The 22565-nt window shown below is 38.0% G+C and overlaps 2 protein-coding genes and 1 non-coding gene across 4 annotated transcripts in view; all 3 read left to right on the top strand.

The window, feature by feature from the left end:
- Positions 1–12020, top strand: part of KPNA1 (karyopherin subunit alpha 1) — a 69215-nt gene extending 57195 nt beyond the window's left edge. For both annotated transcript variants that reach the window (XM_040621323.1, XM_040621322.1), the window contains 4 exons: positions 2167–2292; positions 4000–4127; positions 8191–8369; positions 9686–12020. In XM_040621323.1, coding sequence (XP_040477257.1) covers positions 2167–2292; positions 4000–4127; positions 8191–8369; positions 9686–9873 — 621 coding nt within the window. In that variant the 3' untranslated portion in view covers positions 9874–12020. The remainder of the gene's footprint in view (positions 1–2166; positions 2293–3999; positions 4128–8190; positions 8370–9685) is intronic.
- Positions 12021–13649: 1629 nt separating this feature from the next.
- TRNAR-CCU lies at positions 13650–13722 on the top strand. The gene has a single exon. It is a non-coding gene; the product is annotated as a tRNA-Arg (tRNA).
- Positions 13723–19377: 5655 nt separating this feature from the next.
- WDR5B (WD repeat domain 5B) lies at positions 19378–21074 on the top strand. The gene is made up of 2 exons (XM_008708164.2): positions 19378–19559; positions 19872–21074. The coding sequence occupies exon 2, from the start codon at positions 19944–19946 to the stop codon at positions 20934–20936; it is 993 nt and encodes a 330-aa protein (XP_008706386.1). The 5' UTR covers positions 19378–19559; positions 19872–19943; the 3' UTR covers positions 20937–21074.
- Positions 21075–22565: the final 1491 nt, after the last annotated feature.

The raw sequence follows: 22565 nt of genomic DNA, 5'->3' as shown, positions 1-22565 counted from the left end.
CTCCTGGGTCTCCAATAGACGGTTAGATATTTCTGCTTGCATGTCTCACATTTGTGTCTCTCACAGTTCATCTTCTTCCCCCCAGAAAACTGGTTCGAAGTCTTATTTTTTTTTCATTTCAATTAATGAGGTAACTATTCACCCCCTCCCCGAAACTTTGCAGTCATACATGGTGTCTCTATCTTTCATACCTTATATAGCAAAGTCACCAGCTCTTGTTGATTCTTAGTGTTTCATCTAATTACCTTAGTTTGGTCTGTGTTTTCTCACACACAAGGGTTGCTGCTGTGCCTACGTGATTTATCTTCCTATTCTTCCTCTCAGTTGACTCTTCTGGTAATAGCTTAATCTTTCCTAAAACAACCTTGTTCACATTACCTTCCTTTCAGAAACAGTGGACTTCTTTAATGACTATGAGATAAAGAATCTTGAATACAAAGAATTTGTATTTCAGGATTTTAGTCTCATTCTTCCTTGTAGCCTTCTGTTAATTTTGGGGTTACAGAACTCTTCCTTAATAAGCTCCACTGCTCTACTCTATCCTAACTTTTGGTAGTTTGTGGTAGCTTGTTTCAGCACTTTTTCATTTCCAGCCTTTCTTCTCTGCTGTATCCTCCCTCTTCTTTGCTTATGAAATCCTATCTGTTGGGGCGCCTGGGTGGCTCAGTCATTAAGCGTCTGTCTTCGGCTCAGGGCGTGATCCCGGCGTTGTGGGATCGAACCCCACATCAGGCTCTTTTGCTGGGAGCCTGCTTCTTCCTCTCCCACTCCCCCTGCTTGTGTTCCCTCTCTCGCTGGCTCTCTCTCTCTCTCTCTCTCTCTCTCAAATGAATAAATAAAATCTTAAAAAAAAAAAAAAAAGAAATCCTATCTGTGTTTCAAGGCATTCCCCCCACCCCTACAAAGTCTTTTTTCTTGACTACTCCACAAGTATTGTCTTTAACTTGTGACAGGTTTGGTTTTTTAATTATTTTTTGACATGTTAATTTTCTAGATCACACCTTTGGCATTTAAAAAATTGCTTTGCAGTATCTTTTATACTGTTAAGATTGTGCTTTAACCACATATTTTATTATTTTTTGAGCTGTATTAAATAGGCAGAAATGCCTTTTTAACTTGCATTGCTTTTATTACTTGTGAGGTAGGTAATCTATTAAAATTGTACTTTCTTTTAACAGTTTACATATTAAAGACAGCAACCCTTTTATGTGTTAAATTGTTTTTTGCATTATGTAGTGTGCATTTTAATTTTTGTATTTTTTTGACATGCAGATATTTCTATTTGATGAAATTTTATTTTACCCTGTAATTTCTTCCATTGTTTTTATGCTTAGAAAGTCCTTCACTATCCCCAGACCATCTATTTACTGATATTTTCTACTGTTTTATGGTGTGTTTATATATTTACTCTTTAAATTATTTGTGGGTTTATTTTGGTAATGGGTTAAGAATTGACTTTTTAAAAAATACTTTTCAAAAATAAACAATTTTTTTCAACTACTTAACCTCTGGAGGAACTTTATTATATATTTAATTCCTTATAAATACCTGTGTTTGTTTCTGGACTCGATATCTGTTCCGTTATTCAGTGATTGATTCTTGAGCCCATCCCATACTATTTCCATCATTATAACTTACGAGTTCAGTTTTGGTAGACTAGCTCTCCTTCAAGTGTATTTGTCTTACTCTCCCTCATCTTTGTAAGCTGTTTGATAGCTGGGGACGTACCCTTTTTATCTTTGTGTCCTGTGAGCACTTGGTGCACTTCATTAAGTAGGCATTTGTTGACTGGACTGCCAGGTAGAGTGTTATCAGAAGACTTAAAAATCTGAGACCACTTCTGAATTTCTGGCCACTTGATCTATTTACCCATCCAAAAGACTTTTAATATTCTGTAGGGATGGGAGGTGAAGGACTAATACATTATTATGCCTTATGAAGTAGCATTTGGACAGTTGTAATGTGTGTATAACAAAATTGCTTTGATAATCTTAGAAACTAATTCTTATTGGCACTGAATACTCTTTTACGTATAAAAAGTTATTTATTTCTAAAATTTCAAGGGGATACATTATTTCTTTGCTTATATTGTTTCTAATATAAATGAGTTAAAGATTTACTTCTGTTTGGATCAATAGAGGATAAGTTTCAAACTTTTCCGTTTAGGTAATTTTGAATTGCTCAGCTCTGCAGAGTTTATTACATTTGCTGAGTAGCCCAAAGGAATCTATCAAAAAGGAAGCATGTTGGACAATATCTAATATCACAGCTGGAAACAGAGCACAGATTCAGGTAATCCCATAGCAACTTTCTTCTATTTTTATTGGTAAGTTTTAGGTTTTTTTCAGTTAGCCTTAAATTTTTTTTTTTGTTATTACCTTGGAGACCATTAACTTCCAACATTGTTGTCTTGTTTAGTTGTTTTGTTTTGTTTTTTAACCTACCTTACAGAAGTTCAGATTTGAAACTTAAACTTTGGTCTTGGTTTTTCCCTTTGTCTTTAATATTTGATGATTTGCCAAGACCCAAGAGATGGTGTCTTATATTTTTGAAGTGTTTTGATGATCTTTATACTAAACAGATTGGCTTTACTCTTGCCAAGTAAGATATTTTTTTTCTAGTGGACCCACATATTGGATAACTTCAGTTTTTATAAACCTTTGGGAACCCATTTTTCTCTAAATGGTTATCTGCCTTTTAATTTTGTTCTTATATTAGATAGGAGAGTAATCCAAGTGGAAGATAAAGCAAGCAGTGGGCCACAGGGTTCATCACAGGCCATGAGAAAGGCTAAACAACTGGTTATAAAAGATAAAACACAGACTTACGGTACTTTGAGCTGAGTGGAATCGTTATCTCATCCAGTATTCTTATTTAAGGATGAAACTGAGGATCAGAGAAAGGGATTTGCTCGAGGGCACCCCTCGTAAATGACAGGATCAAGATGAAGTGTCTTTCCACTAAACTTTGCTGACTTCCTTCGCTGGTATGATAGAGTTCTTGATCAGGAAAGCATGGTGGAAGAATCACTAAATTCTACTCCTGAAACCAATATTACACCACATGTTAACTAACTAGAATTTAAATAAAAACTTGAAACAAACAAAAAAAGCATGGTTAGTCCTCCCCAGAATGCTGCCAGGGACTGAGACTAATAGTTACGGCAGTTCCTCCGAGGTGATTTCAGCCATAGTTGCTTGCCTGATACTGTCAGGCTCTTACGTAGGATTTCTCAGTTTCTTGATAGAGGAAATGATATGAACCAATTTTAGGTTTTTGAGCTTAGGAGAAAAATGAAGGAAGTAATTTGAGGCAGACTGTTCTAGTGTTCATATATGAGGGGGAGTAAGTAAAAGTACTCTGTCCAGCTACCGGCTCTGCTGGTAATCTGGGTGGGAGGTGGTAGGTTGGAATAGGATCGCGGCAGTGCTTAAAAGGGAAGGAAAAGGTGGCTTAGGATGTTTTAAATTGAGAATGTAAAGGAGACATAGTGACTGATGAAATTTACAATAAGTAAATACAAAAAGAGAGGTTTGAGAGGAGACCTTATAGAGAGAGGGTAGATGATGCCTGAGGTGGTTAGCACATCTAAAGCAAGCTGTTGGCCACCTTGGGCTGGGGCACCCAGAAGTGAGGACTGGAAGGTTGCAGCACACGTGTCAGAGTTGGATACTGTGAAAGAAATGAGACTAGTAGAGGAACAGAAAATTGAACTTTTGTAATTTGTTACTGTGGGTGGAACAAGAGAGGACAATTAAAGAGAAAAGAACTCAGGGAAAAAACTAAGAGATTGTAAGATCCCAGACTCCAGGGAGAGTGTTACCAGTGAAACCAAGTATAGTTGAAAGGTTATAGGTAAGAAGACAAACTCCTTCCAGTTAATTTTTAACAGGGGGAACAGTGTCATTAGTGAAGGTAGCTAAAGAGTTATAATTAGTATCATGAACACTTACAAATTTTGTAATTTCCCTTTTCATTTAATTTTTAATTTAATTTCAGACTGTGATAGATGCCAACATTTTTCCAGCCCTCATTAGTATATTACAAACTGCTGAGTTTCGGACAAGGAAAGAGGCAGCTTGGGCCATCACAAATGCAACTTCTGGAGGGTCAGCAGAACAGATCAAGTAAGTACCAGCCAGGCGGCATCTTGTAAATTAAAGGAAAAATTACGTCTACTAGTTACGAATGCTCATTTCTAACCTCTTGGAAGATTGTCATGAGTTTTATAACTAGACTCAAATGTATATTTAATTTTTCTCCCATTCCTTCTTGCTGAAATAATTCCAGGATAACAGAAGTAAGGCATAGTTGAGGTTTGAGAGAATAGAAGTTTTTATAGGGTGGCTTTAGCCTACTCTGGAGTTTTTTGGTCAAAAAAATCTTGGGTAGTCTAGAATGTTACTTGTAGAATCCTTAGAGTCCAACTTTGGTATCTAACTCTTGTTATTTTTAGTTGAGATGGCTTAATAGATTTGGATCAGACTTTGAAAGAGAGCTATATCTTAGAATAAAATGCCAAATTGACTAGAGGCAATGTCTCCTAAAGTCCTCTAATATTCAGTAAAGGGAGAGAGCTGTATTAGCTTGAGATTTAAATGGCCCCTTCGGTGGCTTATAATCTTAATGGCTGGAGAAGGCATAAATATGGACAGGAATAAATTCCTCAAAGAAAACATCATATAATTAAATGCTAAATTATGGACATTCAGTATTTCAGATAAAGCAAAAGATTAACAATGAAGAGAAAAATGGAACCTAGACTCTTCCTAGCCTGCCTGGGTGATGGGTAGTAAGGAGGGCACGTATTGCATGGTGCACTGAGTGTTATACGCAACTAATGAATCATCGAACTTTACATCAGAAACCAGGGATGTACTGTATGGTGACTAACATAATATAATAAAAAGACATTAAAAAAATAATAAAAAAAATAAAAGCAATCATCTTAAAAAAAATTTCTTTATGGGGAATTCAGATGAGGGAAAGATGATTTTAAATGAGTGTTGAAGTTGTAACCCCTTCCTTATATATACTATCAGAAAAATACAGCTACTTCTCATATTGTTGCTTTGTGGGTTAAATGTTGGCACTAATGAACCAATACTAAGCTCTGTTAGGAGTTTAAAAATGTAAAAGGTAGTCTTAACATTTCAGAAGTTGATTAGATACAAAAGATAACCCTGTGCCTAAAATAATAAAATAGATTAACACTGCAAATATCTATTTTGGTAAAATTCATCATGGACAGGTTTTTAAGGAAGATTTCAAGTGATCAGAAAGATTTTGGACGAGATTAAGGTCTTTTTCAACCTCCCAAGATTCTGGTTCTGGGGTACTATGATTATAAGTATGCCACCACTGGTAATGGCATTTATCCCAGTAATGGTAGTAGTAAGAAGTAATGTAGAAGTTATAATGTGGTTTCTTAATTGAAATGGTTAAACTGTACACATATTCTTAAAACCTTTCTAAAATACTGTGGAAGATTTCATCAGGAAGTATTCAGGGGTATTTTGCTCTATTAGAGAAGAGTAGAAAGGCTACTTACTATTCCTTTTTAAAATTCAGCATAGCTATTTATATTAATGAAGTTCATTATCAATCTCCTAGCAGTTTCTTCTTAACCAGATGAAGAGTTATCTTGAAAAATTATTACAAAAATATCACAGTCCACATTACAGAAAATAAACTGACTTTATCACTGATAACAGACATCTGTGTGGTTTTGCTTATTCTTTTTGAGTAGACAAGATTCAGATGCAAGAACCAATTAGAGTAACTTAGGAAATATCCATAATTTTAGGTTCCAGTATAATCAAATGCAAAGAATGAGGGATAAAGAATATTGTCTTGAATTAGAGAAAGTTTCATGGAAGAGATGAAACTTGCCAGTTGGGTAGAGGTTTGGTTATTTTGGAGGAGAGCGAATAGCGTAAGGGTAAGTATGAGGGAATGTGCACAGGTAATGTTATTGGAAGAGGCAAATTAATGTTGCTATAGGGTTTTCTTTTTTAAGATTTTATTTTTATTTATTTGAGAGAGAGCGAGAATGAGAGATATCACAGAGGGAGAGGGACAGGGAGAAGCAGATGCCCTGCTGAGTGGAGAGCCTGACATGGGGCTCGATCCCAGGACCCTGAGATCATGACCCGAGCCGAAGGCAGATGCTCAGCCAGCTGAGCCATCCCAGGCACCCCTGCTGTAGATTATTCTTTTGCAAGATGAGGAATTAAGTAATTGATGGGCTTTGAAAACTGGGATGAAGGCCTTAGTCTTGAGTATTGGGAAGACTTAGTGTCTTTAGCCTTGACAATAACATTTTTGAGGAGGAAAGAGTAATTAAGATGCCATTGCAGTAGTTAGCGTAAGGTCAGGATTAAGATAATAGCTGTTGCATGAGATACGGGTCTCGGTACAGGAAACAAGGATCTGTAGGACTTGCTGGCAGGCTTTAAGTAGCAAGGGAAGGAAGAAGAGTCCAAGGTAACTGGGGAAAATGGTAGGTGGGTGCCCTTCATAAAAATTAGGACACAGAGGAAGCAATAGTGGGGTATAATAGTGGTGGTTAATCTCTGTGTACTTCTTCTTTATGCTTTTCTGTTTTTCAAATTTGCAACTAACATTTATAATCATAAAAGAGCCTTGGTTTTTGTTTTTTTAAAGATTTATTTATTTGAGAGAGAGAGTGTGTGTGAGTGCGAGTGAAGGGAGGGGCAGAGGTAGAGGGGGCAGAGCATCAGACTCCCCGATGAGTGCAGAGCCAGATGCGGGGCTTAATCCCAGGATCCTGAGATCATGACCTGACCTGAGAGCTTTTTGTGTTGTACACAATTTTTGTGTTGTATAATTGTATAGTTATTGGTGAATGCATGTCCTGTTTCTACCATTGTGGTGTCATACAGAATATTCTCCTGCCCTAAAAAATCCCCTCTGCTTCCCCTATTCCTCACTACTCCTTTACCTCCACCCTTCAAATCCCTGGCAACCACTATGTCTTTTTTTTTTTTTTAGGGGAGGAGGGAGAGGGACAGGGAGTGAGGGAGAGAGAAAATCTTAAGCAGGTTCCATGCCCAGGGCAGAGCCTAGAGCATGGGCTCAGTCTCACAACCCTGAGATCATGACCTGAGTTGAAATCAAGAGTTAGACATGTAACCAACTGAGCCACCCAGGTGCCCCACTTTTTATTGTCTTTATGAAAGTTTTGTCTTTCCCAGAATGTCATGTGTTTGGTATTATGTGTGGAGTCTTTTCAGACTGGCTTCTTTCACTCAGCATGTCTAAGTTTCCTTTCTGGCTTGATAGTGCATTTCTTTTTATACCTGAATATAATAGTCCATTGTCTGGATATACTACAGTTTATCCATTTGCCTATTTAAGAACATCTTGGTTGCTTCTGGTTTTTTGGCAGTTATGAATAAAGCTGCTGTAGATGTGTGTGTATAGGTTTTGGTGTGGACCTAAGTTTTCATCTCAATTGGGTGAGTGTCCACAGTGTGATAGTTGGATTGTACAGAAAGCTTTGTAAAAAACTGCCAAGCAGTCTTCCAAAGTGATTATCCTATATTACATTCCCACCAGCAAAAAATGAGTTCCTGTTGCCCCTCATTCTTGTCAGCATTTGGTATTGTCAGGTGTTTTGCATTTTAGCCATTTTAATAGGTGTGGCATCATTGTTTTAACTTGCAGTTCCCTGATGACATGTATTAATGATGTTCAGCATCTTTTCATATTTAATTTGCCATCAGATCTTTGGTGAAATGTATGTTCAGATCTTTTGTCCATTTTTAAATGGAGTTATTTGTTTTCTTAGAGTTTTAAGAGATTTTTGTACAAAATAGAAATGGCCTCTTGGGCCTGGGATGCCTTTAGCACCTGTTTCATAGGTGTGGTTCTACAGAAACACAGATGAAATTTGTCAAAAGTATACTGTTTCGAGGAGTTGTTCATATTCAGAGTAAGAGGGTATTCAGTTTCTTGGGGTCCAGTAATAGTGAGGGGGAAAGTAGAGATGGTGTTAGAGAACTGGTTTTGTTTCTTTTATTTGTAGCTTTATGATAGGATGTAGCCTATATGGTTGAATGGGTGCTTATTTTTATCTCTACAGTTTGAGGATGACCCACTTATTTCATAAAAGTTTTATGAAATTGAAAGCTTTGTTCAACTAAATTATTCTTTGTATTAATTTAGGTACCTTGTAGAACTCGGTTGTATCAAGCCACTTTGCGATCTCCTCACAGTCATGGACTCTAAGATTGTACAGGTCGCCCTAAATGGCTTGGAAAATATCCTGAGGCTGGGAGAGCAAGAAGCCAAAAGGAATGGCACTGGCGTTAACCCTTACTGCGCTTTGATTGAAGAAGCATATGGTAAGATAGAGTGTTCAATAGCTGTCCTGAAATTATATTTTTCTTGCTTTTCTGACTTGTCCACATCTGTCAGCATAAACTCTCATGAAAAATTTGTTCTCTTATGAGTAATAATATTTAGTAGGTAGAATTATTGGAAAAGAATATGAATTAATTGTGAAGAGAAGCGAGTACCCTTCAATTTAGCCATTTTTACGCTGGGCTCTAAGGATCTTCCCAGTTCCTGGACTCCACTTGCCCTTGTGAGTCCTCTTGGATTCCTGCTAGTCCATCTGAGCCCCAGGAACACCTGCATCTCCTGTGGATGATGCCAGATTCTACTTCTTTTCTCTTGTAAGATTTAGAGTTCTCATTTTAAAGAGTCACTGTTTGCCTTTTGGTTTCTTCATTCTTCCAATCTCAGTGTTAACTGTACTCTTCATCATTGGTTTACCAATGTACATGAACCTTTTAGTTCCCTAAGTGCTTTTACTGCATAGCCGGGGGTTGCAAAGCACTACTCTAGGGTTTGTTTATTCCTAAGATTGGAATTAGGGATCGTAGGGTATGTTCATCTTCCAGTTTATCAGATAATGCAGAACTGCTTTCCAAAACTGATTATAAAAGCTGTACCTGCTTAGTATAAGACATTTTGAAATGTATAAAAAAGAAAAATGTTCCTCTACCTGGAGATGTTTCTCCTCAGAAATAACTATTGTTAATTTTTTGATGTATATATATTTTAACATGGAGACATATATGAATATGTATTTTTTTCCTTTAAGCAATATTAACATTTATTTTCAGTATTGCTATAGCAGTTAGGTTGCTTATGGCTGCAAGTAAAAGAAAAACCTAGTTCTGATGGGCTCAAACTTAGTAAAGGGAATGTGTTGGCTAATTGTTCTAGCTGGACTTCTTCGTTTAAGCAGTAGGAGTTGATTCTGGCTATTTTAAGGGTATTATATACATTTGTTGATATATTGGATAGCTCAGAACTTAGAACCAGAATTAATTAGGTCATAGATACAGTTCAAAAGGAACACTTCTGCCACTGGCCTTAGACACTGGATGATGTGTGAAGACTGTTAGGGAAATTGCTGCTTCTGGGGACTGGTTGTTGCTTGCATGTGTTTAAGATGTTAGTTTGTAATACTAGCATTCAGATGTAATCCTGGTGATCCTTTCTGTGCTGTTATAAAATACTAATGAGGTCCAACTAGAGAAGAAACTCTTCCCTTTACAATAAGGAGACATGGCAAAATAGTTTCATTGGCATTGCCACAGAACGAAGAATATGTGTATACACACAGGTTCTTCTTTATTCTTCACTCTAGGTCTGGATAAAATTGAGTTCTTACAGAGTCATGAAAACCAGGAGATCTACCAGAAGGCCTTTGATCTCATCGAGCATTACTTCGGGACCGAGGATGAGGACAGCAGCATTGCGCCCCAGGTTGACCTTAGCCAGCAGCAGTACATCTTCCAGCAGTGTGAGGCTCCTATGGAAGGTTTCCAGCTTTGAAGCAATACTCTGCTTTCATGTTCCTGTGTCAGACCAGGCTACCCAGTCAAGTCCTCTCGTGGAGCCCACAGTCCTCACGGAGCTAACTTCTCAAATGTTTTCCATAATACTGTTTGCGCTCATTTGCTTGCCTTGCGCACCTGCTCTCTCACACACATCTGGAAAACCTCTGGCTCTCTGTGGTGGAATACCCTGCTAATAAAAAGGGTAACCAGAACGGCCCACTCTTATGGAAAATCCCTAGGCTTTGGAGCTCCGCGCTTATATAAGAGTCATGGGATTATACACATATTAATGTGGCTCCCTTTCTTTGTGGGGGAAAAAGAGGACTCCTCCTCATTCCCTTTAAAGTGGGGAAAAACACTGATATTAAAAGATGAGACTAAACCTTTATCTTGAATTTCACACAACTACTTGCAACAAGGGAGATGTTTAGACCTGTTGTGTACACTTCAGAGTACTTCTCGTGAGTTCTTCCACAGTGAACCCTTGGATTACCTGGTGGCTTTTCTAGCCAAATTTGCATTAATCCTTACTGAGACTGGATGGTTTTCTTTCCTCTATTGGCGCCATTCTTCACAGATATTAAAGTTAAACCATCCGCTCCCTCACCTTCAGCCTTCAGTGAATGTGCTTTCTAGTTGTCAGGAATGCTGAAGAATTAACACTTTGACTCTTAAATGTGATACTGGTTTGAAGATTCCCTTAGAGCAGAAAGGAGAGGGGCACATATTAATTTGTATGGCTATTGCTTCTCTTTGGTCTTAATGTGTCTTAGGATTTGGAAGTGGTTCGACTCTAATGCTGATATGAAGATTGAGAATCCTTAGTAATCGAAACAATATCCTGTAATTCAATAAAAAAGTAAAACAAAACAGAACAAAACAAAAAATCCCTCCAATTTTCCCAGATTCAACCAGTGTGACTAGAGGCTGTGTTTCTGCATTAAAACAAATGTTTCAGGCTTTGTGGTCCTGATCAAGGTCCTCATTAAATTGGAGTTCACCCTGGGTGCTTTCCCCCTCTGTGACTGGCAGATAATAACACATACTTTTAAAGGTTACTTAGGGAAACTTTTTTTTCTTAGCCCAGTGCAGCTTGATTCTAATGTATTCATGCTGCATATGTGATCCCTTTAATGTAGCATCTTTATCTTAAATAATCATCTTCTCAACATGACCTGTTCAACGCAAATAAGGGCAGTGATCTATTTTTTTTTTTTTAAATAACCTCATCGTTCCCTAATCATTTCATCTACTAGTGCTGCCCAGTCAAGTCCCCCCCATAAATAAAAGGTTTCTACCTTCTGACTCATTTAATGATAACTGCAATGTACCTACAAATGGCGCTTCCAGTACTGTCTTCAGTGATCCACATTTGTGCTTGGACTGGAGTGAAAATATAAGCTTAATTACCAAGAGAACTGCAACTGAGTTCAATACGACTTCTTGGTGCTAGTTGGCCATCTTGACTCAATGTTGGGACACACTATCAGATCTTTTTGTTGATAACGCTGTTCAAAATGAGTTCTGAAGGAAAAGTCGGTCACTTCTGTTTTAGAGAATACCCTCTTAAACCTCTTTAATCTTGTCCTCTTCTAGAATTCATTATAACCCAAAATGTAACTGTTTGCAAGTCCCCCTGACAGGTTATTCTACATCTCTGGTAAATCCTGCTGAATGTCAGGGGCACTCAGAGCTTTCATACCTCATCATGTTGTTAAACAGCCAACTTATGTGACCTGATTTAAACTTAAAAAAAATCCACTTCATTCAAAGTAGAAAGATACAAAGACAAAGGACATTTTTCAGCCAAGTGTGTGACGCATTCTTCGCATCTAGTCTGTAGTTGTGTCTGTGCTCTGGATAGACACCGTCTGATGTCTGTTACTGACGGAGCAGCCACTGCAAAACTAGTCAGCTCCCATCTCTAACTTCTTCTAGTGCTGCTTTGTGCTGAAAGGACATTTTAGTTTACTGCACTTGACCTGTAAAAGACTTTGATTCTTTGTAATTTTAGGGACAAATTAGGTGGTTAATTTAAAGAAAAACTTTCAGTTTTGCCTTTACATCACATTAAAATATAACTTCTTTCAGAAGGGGAATAGAAGCACTGATGCATAGTAAAAATCTTGTTTTTAGCTTTGACTTTTTTTGTGGCTGAGTTTTTTTACCTGTACATCACTGGTAACACGTCATTTCTCTAGGATGTTTTAAATTATGTACCTTCTATTGGATAATTTTAAAAATTTCAATTCATTTTTGATAAACCAGTTTGAATGGAAAAAGGATAAAGCACACACAGTCGTTTCCCCAGGTTAGTGAGAAGAGCGTGCGTTGGGAGTTTTGCAATTGCAGGTGTCTCAGTGAATGATCCATTTTCTGGCTAAAACAGGAATTTACCTTGCTTCTGTCCTGGAAGTTCATGAGAGAGGAGTTAAATTTTTTTTGCAATAAAATGTTCTTAATATAAAAATTGGAATTAACTGAAAGTTAAATCCCAGCATAAATGTTGGAACTGATAAAGCAGCCTTTTTGGTTATAGAAATGAGACTTTAGGAGGTAACTAAGTCCTAATTTTAGTTCTCTGCCTGGCAGATTCTATTAATTTACACTGAATTTATTGAAACCGTATCACTAATATGTCACTCATTACAAAAGCATGTTAATTCAACAGGAAAACTCTTCTACAATGTATACTAATCAGGGGGAAAGTAGCTTGATTATCCACCCCCTCCCTTTTTCCTCCTCCACACTTTCAAAGTTTATTCTTTGAAATGAAAACTTCGGTGGGGAAAAAAAAGCATTGTAAGCATTTAGGATATAAAGGCACCCTGTACTTGAAGGACCAGCAGGGTAGATATAGTTAGATTGAGAAAAACCAGGAAAGGAAAACAGATTAAAGAGAGAGTTTTCTATGGAACACTTTAATTCATGTTCTTGTCACTAAGTAGGGCCCTTTCAAACCTTTGTTAGCTATACTGTTTTTGGAAACTATTGCCCTAGGATTGTTTCTTCCATCTGCCAGATAAAGGTAAATGGGCTCTGGGCCATTTTTTCATAGTGTCACAAATATAAGCAATGATGACTACCCCATAATAATTATTCCAGATTGTTGCTGATTTTGCCTGAGAAAAAATATGTAATATATTTTATAAACCAGACTTTGTCAATTAAATCCTGTTGTACATGGCCAGTCACAGGCAACTTTGAATTTACTTCGCTAGTGCTAAACATTTCAGTTATTTAGAATCCCCCAATTTGGGGTTGCATTATGAAAGGGTTTTCCTCAAGTTCAAAGATTTTTCTTTCTTGCTGATTAGTTTTGTGAATATTTTTTCTATCAATAGGCAAGTCATTGCCTATTGATGTTTTAGGGCTTGGGGCTTTTCATATATATATATGTATGTATATATATATGAATATAGGAATTATATATATATATACACACACACACATATATGAAATCTTGATGTGTAAGGATGTTTTTCAGTAAAGAAAAAGGGATCCACTTTTAGAAAGGGTCATTGTTTGCTTTTCATATTTATATACTATGTTCTACCTCCTACATTCCAAAATTTGCTAATTTGAGAAATAGGTCTACACACATATATATATATATATATATATATATATATATATGAACTCTCACATCTGAATTTTTTGCCATCTGAAATGAACAGAGCCACTTTTTAGGTGAGCAGAGTAAATACGTATCTGCCAAGCTGGGAAATACTTTTGGCTACCTTTCTCTATCAAAAGTTAAAGTTATTAGGCACCTGGCTGGCTCAGTGGGTAGAGCGTGTGACTCCTGATCTCAGGGTCGTGAGTTCAAGCACCACGCTGGGCGTGGAGCCTATTCAAAAAGAAAAGTTATCTTAAAAATTTTTTAATTAAAAAGAATGAAAAAAAATTTGCTTCCTCATGGGGCGTCTGGCTGGCTCAGTCAGTAGAGCATGCAACTCTTGATCTTAGGGTCATGAGTTCGAGCCCATGTTGGGAGTAGAGATTCCTTTAAAAAAAAAAAAAGTTATTTATTTTTTTTAAAGTTAAAGTAACTGAAGGCCAGATGGGACACCAGTGAGTCTGCTCTAATACGGAGAGTATTCTATAATATGCTTTATTGTCAGAAAAGGATAGGTAATAAGAGTGGGTACCAGGACATCACAAAAACGTGTGATGAAGTAAAGCAAATATATGCTAATTTAAAAAATATCAAATTGCTACTGGGTATAAAATTTGGAAGTTTGGGGCAAGAAGAAAAGATGAAGGGTAGATAAGTTTTGCTTTCAACTGAGGGTAGAATAAAAGGAGTCCTGGTCTGTTTTCCCATAGGTCAAAAAGGCAACTAGTCTTTGAGCCTCTGTTGTGTGCCAGGTGCCTGGGTAAGGGCTTCCCGTTTTTTTCTCTTTTAATCCTTCAACTGCTCTTTGAGGTGGGTAACTGTCACTATGATAGAGGTGACAGAATCAAGACTTAGGAGAATTTACTTTGCCCCAGGGTCACAACCTCAGACATTGTCTGGTGAGACAGAGCAGTGCAGGTTGTGATGGAAGAAAGCAGCAGTCCCGGTGGTGTTCTTCTGGGCCAGGAGCTCCCAGAACTAGACTTAACACAGCAGCCACAGCTGGACCAGCTTTTTGTCAGATCAGCCTTTCTGGCTCTTTCTCATGAGCACCCTTCAAATAACTAAGGTATGAAGTTGCTTTTAGGTTACATATTTTGGTAATGTACAGCCTCTCAGCCCAAACTTCTTTTAACCTTATGTGGTGCTAAAATTCTGTATATGACCTGACAAAACAACAGAAGTCAAAAAATACATATATGCAAATGATTGATTTTGAGTTTAGTAGCACAATGGGTAAACTCAAACATTTTTCCATTCAACAAACGCAAATGTAGAAGGTACTGACACAGAGAAGGAAAGGCTTTGGAGTGAAGAATTCTGCCTTAGAAAGCAGTGCCATCCACGGATGTGAATTTAACACAGCTGACTTCCTAAAGGAATATCGTCCCAAGGAATATCAAAAGTTAGAAAGATCACCTTTTAATGTATGTTGTTGAGTATGTTCTGCTTACTTCATCATTATGACCACTCTGTTGTTTTCAAAGTGTTCTTACGCTTTGATTTGGAATGGATCTGATGATTCTTTGTACTTGAATGTGGTCTGTCAGGCCGTGGGTGAGTGCCTTGCACATAGCAGACTATCCAATAAATACTAAATGACTGAAGGAATACGCATCGATGTGATATTAGTAAAGGGTACTTGGTTACAAAAGAAAATTCAAAGGAATTCTTTTATGCTGCTGTTGAAACCAGGAATTAACAACTCTTAGATTTAGTGTCTCAACATATTTTATATGTGGTTACCTTTCAGGAGAACATAATTTGACCTGAAGTTTACAAAAGCAGATACGGTCACAGCAGTTCATCATATAAAAACAAAAAACCCTATGCCTTCTGTGAAAAGTTACGTTATATTTTACAGGATAACATTATATATATTTATATAAAATAACCCCGTGTGTGTATTATCAAATATAGCACATTAATCTCTTCTGACCTGTTCTGAAGTTATGAAAAGTAACTTTTTTGGCAATTACATCTTACGTGGAAGCTGGTGGTTGCCTCAGGCTATTAAATAGGGTGTTTTGATTGGTTTTGTTTTGTTTTCATTTTTACTATTGTATCTATTGCTGAGAGATTCTATTGGCCAGGTATTTTTTTCTGAAAACAGAATCTTTTTTTTTTTTTTTTAAAGATTTTATTTATTTATTTGACAGAGAGAGAGACAGCCAGTGAGAGAGGGAACACAAGCAGGGGGAGTGGGAGAGGAAGAAGCAGGCTCCCAGCAGAGGAGCCTGATGTGGGGCTCGATCCCAGGACCCTGGGATCACGCCCTGAGCCGAAGGCAGATGCTTAACGACTGAGCCACCCAGGCACCCCTGAAAACAGAATCTTAAAGCAAAATATAATTAGTTCTTGCAGACTATGCTGTCATCTATAGTACAAAATGGCTGAGTTTACAAATTCATTAAAGCTAGGGTAGATGATCATTGCCCCAAATTTCATTTGCCAATTTGAAAAAGTCTTTTTTTTCCATTTTAAAATCAATATGTGGTCATTTCTGTGATCTTAAATGTTTCTGCAGAGAATAAAATTACTCTTGAAATTCCTTTAAACCCATTTAACCTGAGGGAGCCTTATTTAAACCACTTGGGTCCAGCATTATTTAGTGATGGTGAGGAGAAAATAGAAACCCAGGAAACCACAGTGGTGGGGAAAGAAGAGCACAGGGTTTGAGAGAGATGTGGTCAGGCTGGGATGTAAACTACCATATAAAGAGTATAGAATTTTCCAAAATTAAGTTGTGATTTATGAGGAGAGTCCTCCAGAAGTCAGTGATTAAACTGGTTTGCTAGGTATAGTCCCAGGTTTTAGATCAATTAACACCAGCTGATGGTTTTAGTGCCCCCTTTCACTTTAAAAAAGATCTCAGTTTAGATAAATTCTGGGCCACTCCATATTTAGTCCAATTAGATTTTTATAGATTTAAATTGCTAGTGGTCCTAAGCAACTACAGTTTTGTGCTTGATTTTTGAGGACTGAATTTGGTAACAGGAATTGCTATGAAGAGTCAGTCAAGACATTCCTTAAAATAGGACTTAATCTCAGTCCTGCATAAATAGCAAATAAATTTATTTTTTTTAAAAATTGACCTATTTGTGGCATTTCTATTTAGAATATCTGCAAAATTGACTGAGGGGAAGGGAAATAAACCTTTCAACCATTGAGACCTTCAGTTCTAAAACTTTTCTGGGAAATACAAAGAAAAGAAATCGATTTCTACAGAGAGGGAAACTTCCAAATCACCTACCTGGTGAAGATGAAGAGCAGCACAAATATAAATTGTTAAGAACAGGGCCGTGTGAGGAACTTGGCCTCAGAGCAGCAAACGCAAAGCTCTATGGTTTCTGCCACTTTGGATTTACCCGTATCAGTGTCTCCTACTCTACGCGCTCCACATAGCTGATGCTCCCTCCTCCCAAGGGCCTAAACTACAAAATTCTTAGGCCTAATTCATAAGGACTGCAATTATCAGGACTAAATATTAGAACAGGATTAATAAAAAGATTTAACTAGTTATATTCAGAGCTTTAATTTCTTTACACAAATTCCTGATGCTATTTGTAAACAAAAAATTCCAGACATCTAGAAATGGATTTTAATAGCGGAAATTTCTTCAAATTCTGGGGAAATCTGAAGAAAAATTATTTCCGGATATTCCTATCAACACTTTTTTTTTTTTTCGAAGTAAACTCTACCCTTAATGTGAGGCTTGAACTCACCACCCTTAAATCAAGAGTGGCATGCTCTACTGACTGAGCCAGCCAGGAGCCCCCTATCAAGACATTCTCGACCGTGCCCCATCCCTCTCACTCTTGTGATATTTCTAGTGGGTTATTAAAATATACTCCAGCACCAATACCCCATCCTAGCCCTCATGTCACAAATTTACCTTGTCTAATTTCTTCTTTACTCTCCCTAGTGCATAGAGCAGTTATTGGAAAAATACAAATTTACTTAAAATCTTTGGAACAAAGCCTACACTTTGTTCTCTATAGCGCTTTTTATTTTTTAATGAGTTAATAAAAATGAAAATAGTCTCAACTGATGGAGAATTTTAGAGTGTTTCTATGCTTCCCAGTAAAAATTATACTAATAAGAGGAAAGGGAAGAGGCAGAGTTTAATCATAACTGAACTAGATACATAAAAGGGAAAAGTTCTTCTTAAAATGTTAGAGGGAAACTTGCCTTAATAAATATCTAAGAATCCTAATTTAATGTATATAAATGGACGTTCCAATCCACTTAAAAGATGCTCTTCCTATTCCCAGCACCTTGTTACCGTTATACCATTAATTTGCACTGGCTAAGACTAAAGCTTTCGTCCAATTCCTGCCCAAATTCCAAAGTAGAGTAGTAGGGTCTTAAGGTAATGAGGTTTTACTACAGTCGATTATTATAGGTGACCTAATTATGTCGTTGTACCTCATGTAAAGGCCCGACTTTCAATTACCCCTAATAAATATAAGATAGAATTTGTTTCCAAATGCTTTTAACTGTTGGCTGACAGAAAACATCGTTAAGAGACACTTACCGCGGGGCACCTGGCTGGCTATGTGGTAGAGCACGCGACTCCTGAGTTTACGTCAAAAAAAGAGAGAAAAAAAACAAAAAAGAGATACCTGCCTCTAGACTTCAGCTCCGCGAGGGGGGAAACCTTGTTAACAACACTTACTGCCCCTTTGAGCACTCTTTATTGAACAATTACAGGTAAGTAGAAACTCATCAGGCTTCCAATTTTTTGGTAAGCTTTTTTTTTTACAGTAAGCTCTACGCCCAAGGCGGTGTTTGAACTCAGGACTCGGAGATGAAGAGGATCATGAATCGCATGCTCTAGGGACGAAGCCAGACAGGCACCCCGTAAACCTATTCTTGTTTAAAGATAGTAACTTAACATTTGAAAAGCATACATCTTTACATAGCACTCTCAGGGCCATTAAACATTTCTTAAAACTTCGGACTGTCTAATGCCAATTACGAGTTAACCTTACACATTTCTTTTTTAATAAAATTTTTTATTGTTATGTTAATCACCATACAGTACATCCCAAGTTTTTGATGTAAAGTTCCACGATTCATTACTTGCGTCTAACACCCAGTGCACCATGCAATACGTGCCCTCCTTACTACCCATCACCAGCCTATCCCGATCCCATTTCTTAACCACGTTCCACCAATTTCTATGTCTTTTTCGGTCTCAAGCACCTATGCAGATCTGACCTGTTCTCTTAGAAAGTTTAAGGCATAAGGAAATGCTAAAACAAACGATTGCTCCCTTCCCCGGCACTACCACGTCCTAAGCACTGGCTTTTGGAGGCCCCCAACACATACTCTTCATCCTTCCCGAAACATTTACGCAAAACTTTTAAACCAGAAGCTTTATAATCTGGGCATAAATTCGGCTAAGCTCCCCTTGCCTATCTGCAGCCTTAAGTACACGCCACGAGGCTCTATACCACAAGAATAGAGAGAAACAGAACCAAAGCCGCCCGCGAAGCAGATGCTTAGTCACCAGCGCCTGGGGCGGGGTGGGGAGGATCCACGGCTAGCTACGTGCCAACGTGGGCTTAACCTTTCCACTAAGGGAATCGGAAAATTCAGTTCTTTCTCGTGACACGGTTTCCAAAAAGAAATGAATGTTCTTTGAAACATTCACTGCTACCGACGATAGCCAGTCAGGTCTGGGAGACGCCCAGTACACCCACTCACACGCCAAAGAAGGAAGTCCAGAATTCGTCTGTAGCGGGCAGAGGCGATGAAGACCGGAAGGAAACGCCAGCGCCTTCCTTTGCGCAAGCGCAGGCAGACCTCTCCCATTGGTCACCTCGACTCGAAGTTGGCGTGCGCATGCGCACCGCTGTGCTACCGGCTGTGTTGGATTGAGGTGGTGGTGCGTCGCCGTGTTTAGCCGTGGACTGCAGCGCGCCCGGCCGCAATTCATGATGCTTACGCAGGGTTTTTTTTGTTTTGTTTTGTTTTGTTTTGTTTTTTACTTTCTAAAATCGTTTGTTTAAGCCGGTGATTCATTCATGCTCAAGTAACGAAAGTTTATCTGACTGGTAGGCTTGCTTCGTGTTCTAAACGTTTCGGAGTTGGGGGAGGGGCGGTGAAAAATACTTCTCTGTAGATCACCCACGCCCCTCGTCACTTTGCACGGCAAAATACCCAAAACATACCTCACTTACCGACAGAGCATTGGACCCTTTTAATATTATTTCTCAAGTATTTGTTTACAAAGGAGGAAGCAAGGAAAAAGAAAAGGGTCCAAGCCGTGCTGCTGAATCATTGTATAAAGACAGTCCAGAAATTGCAATCACTAAAAGACCGTTTATTTTTGAGTCTGATGTTTTTATCTTCATTTTGCTGGACAGAAAGTCAGAATATTGGGCTGCCTGGTTCAGGGCCGACGCTTACCCAACCTACTGACTTGGAGCTTCAGAACCATGGCGACAAAGGAGGCAGGAGATGGTAAAGCAGAGTGGGGCCTCCCCTCATCAGCCAGTCGGAGCAAGCAAATGTCTGAAAAACCAAACTATGCTCTTAAATTTACTCTCATGGGACATACGGAAGCAGTATCATCAGTTAAGTTTAGTCCTAATGGAGAATGGCTAGCAAGTTCTTCTGCTGACAAAGTAATTATAATTTGGGGAGCCTATGACGGAAAGTATGAGAAAACACTTTATGGTCACAATCTGGAAATATCAGATGTTGCCTGGTCATCAGATTCCAGTCGCCTTGTTTCTGCCTCAGATGACAAAACCCTAAAGATTTGGGATGTGAGATCTGGAAAATGTTTGAAAACGCTGAAGGGGCATAGTAATTACGTTTTTTGCTGTAATTTCAATCCACCATCCAATCTCATCATTTCAGGATCTTTTGATGAGAGTGTGAAAATATGGGAGGTGAAAACAGGAAAGTGCCTGAAGACTTTGTCTGCTCACTCTGACCCAGTTTCTGCTGTTCATTTTAATTGTAGCGGGTCCTTGATTGTGTCAGGTAGCTATGATGGTGTCTGTAGAATTTGGGATGCTGCATCAGGTCAGTGTTTAAAAATACTTGTTGATGATGATAATGCTCCTATCTCTTTTGTAAAATTTTCTCCAAATGGAAAGTATCTTCTAATTGCAACTTTGGACAATACTCTTAAACTGTGGGATTATAGCAGAGGCAGATGCCTGAAAACATACACTGGTCATAAGAATGAGAAATACTGCATATTTGCCAATTTTTCAGTTACTGGTGGAAAATGGATTGTGTCTGGTTCAGAAGATAATCTGGTTTATATTTGGAACCTTCAGACTAAAGAGATTGTACAGAAATTACAAGGTCATACAGATGTTGTAATCTCAGCAGCTTGTCATCCTACAGAAAACATCATTGCATCAGCAGCATTAGGAAATGACAAAACAATTAAACTGTGGATGAGTAACTACTAAACCCTTTAGAAATAGAGCCAAGTTGGCCAAAAAAAAAAAAAAAAAGTATTTAAAAAGATGGGTTTCTCTTACTTTTGGTATGGTTTTGTATTTCTTTTTAACATTGTCTTACTCTCTCTGACAAATAAATAAATAAAATCTTTGAGGGGGGGAAGGGATGCCTGGGTGGCTCAGTTAAGCGTCTGTCTGCCTTTGGCTCAGGTCATGATCCCGGAGTCCTGGGATTGAGCCCTGCATTGGGCTCCTTGCTCGGCAGGGAGCCTGCTTGTGCTCCTGCTCTCTCTCTCTCTCTGACAAACAGACAAACAAATAAATAAATAAATAAAATCTTTATAAAACAGCAACAAAAAAGTTGGCTTAGATTATAAGATTTCAGACCTATAACCTAAATTTACAAAGCAAGACAATTGGAAAAGCAAGTCTAGAACCTAGGGCTTCTGACTTTCAGTCTTCAGGTCTGGTGTTGACTCTTATGTCTATCCCTGAACAGATTCCCATTCTTTTCCTCTCCGTGTATTTGAGAAATATTTAGAAGTAAGGTTTACAAGATAGGATGACTGATAAACGAGGGGAGCTGGAGTTTGGAATAACTCCAGTGTGGGTTTGGGAGATAAGATGAATAAGAACATAAGCCTGGGACAGTGGTGGAATGGAGAGATACGGCAGATGCCACTCACACATGAAATGGTTCCATAGAACCAAGTCTATAAATTGGGAAAAATAAGTCACGGTTCGGTTTGTTAAACATTTTTTTTTTATTGAGATAAAAACTAAAAGTAAAACAACATTATTAATGGCATTTTGCTGAGGGACATCTCACAACCTGGTCAGATTGTGCCTCATGATTATCAAGCAAGCTAAATGTCTAAATGGTGAGGCTATTCTCTTTCACTATGTGTCTGACCTAGTAATTCCTACCCATGCTTCAGTCTCGGTTCAGAAATCACTTTGTGGACCAGCACTGCCTGCCTGATTCCAACCATAACTGATAGCTGAGTTAGGTTTTGTTTCTTTCTATAGCTACTGTTATATAAAGTTCAGAATCTATCTTTTACCAGTTTGTATTGTAATGGTTTCATGGGCCATGTTTCCGTAAATTATGAGCTCTGTAAAGAAGTATGTTTTATTCATTTTTGTATTCTCAGTATGTGTTGTGTGTGTGTGTGTGTGTATATATATATATATAGGATTAAGGTAATATTTGATGAATGACAATGCATTATACCGCCACCACTTTACTCATTCCTTGCCTGCTTTCAATAAACGTTTGGAATCATGTCCCCATACTATTACTTTTGTTGATTAAAAGTATCTGACCATAGGCTCACGTATCAACTTTACTCAGACAGGGTTTATAGGAAATATAATGTGGAAAATGGTTTCTGCCCACTTTACCTACAGAGACATGATAAACATGAAAAAAAATCTAGAAATTAAGCAAAAATTGTACAACAATAATTGAAAGTAACAGGGCTAAACTATCATTTTTTTGGTATTCTTTAGTATAATAGTGCTCATTAAATCTGATTTGCTTGACAAGTTCTGAGGAATATAAGGTATTAGAGTTATTAGTTAGGAATGACTGCCAAGAAGGTATTATGTGAGGGTAGTGGGAGAACTGGGATTAGA

The sequence above is a fragment of the Ursus maritimus genome, unplaced genomic scaffold (genome assembly GCF_017311325.1).
Source record: "Ursus maritimus isolate PB19 unplaced genomic scaffold, ASM1731132v1 scaffold_4, whole genome shotgun sequence".
Lineage (NCBI taxonomy): Eukaryota > Metazoa > Chordata > Mammalia > Carnivora > Ursidae > Ursus > Ursus maritimus.
Note: the sequence above shows the minus strand (reverse complement) of the source record. Positions and strands in the feature narration are given on the sequence as shown.

Excerpts from the sequence above, each read along its gene's own strand:
- WDR5B (XM_008708164.2), top strand. The coding sequence starts at position 19,944 with ATGGCGACAAAGGAGGCAGGAGATGGTAAAGCAGAGTGGGGCCTCCCC.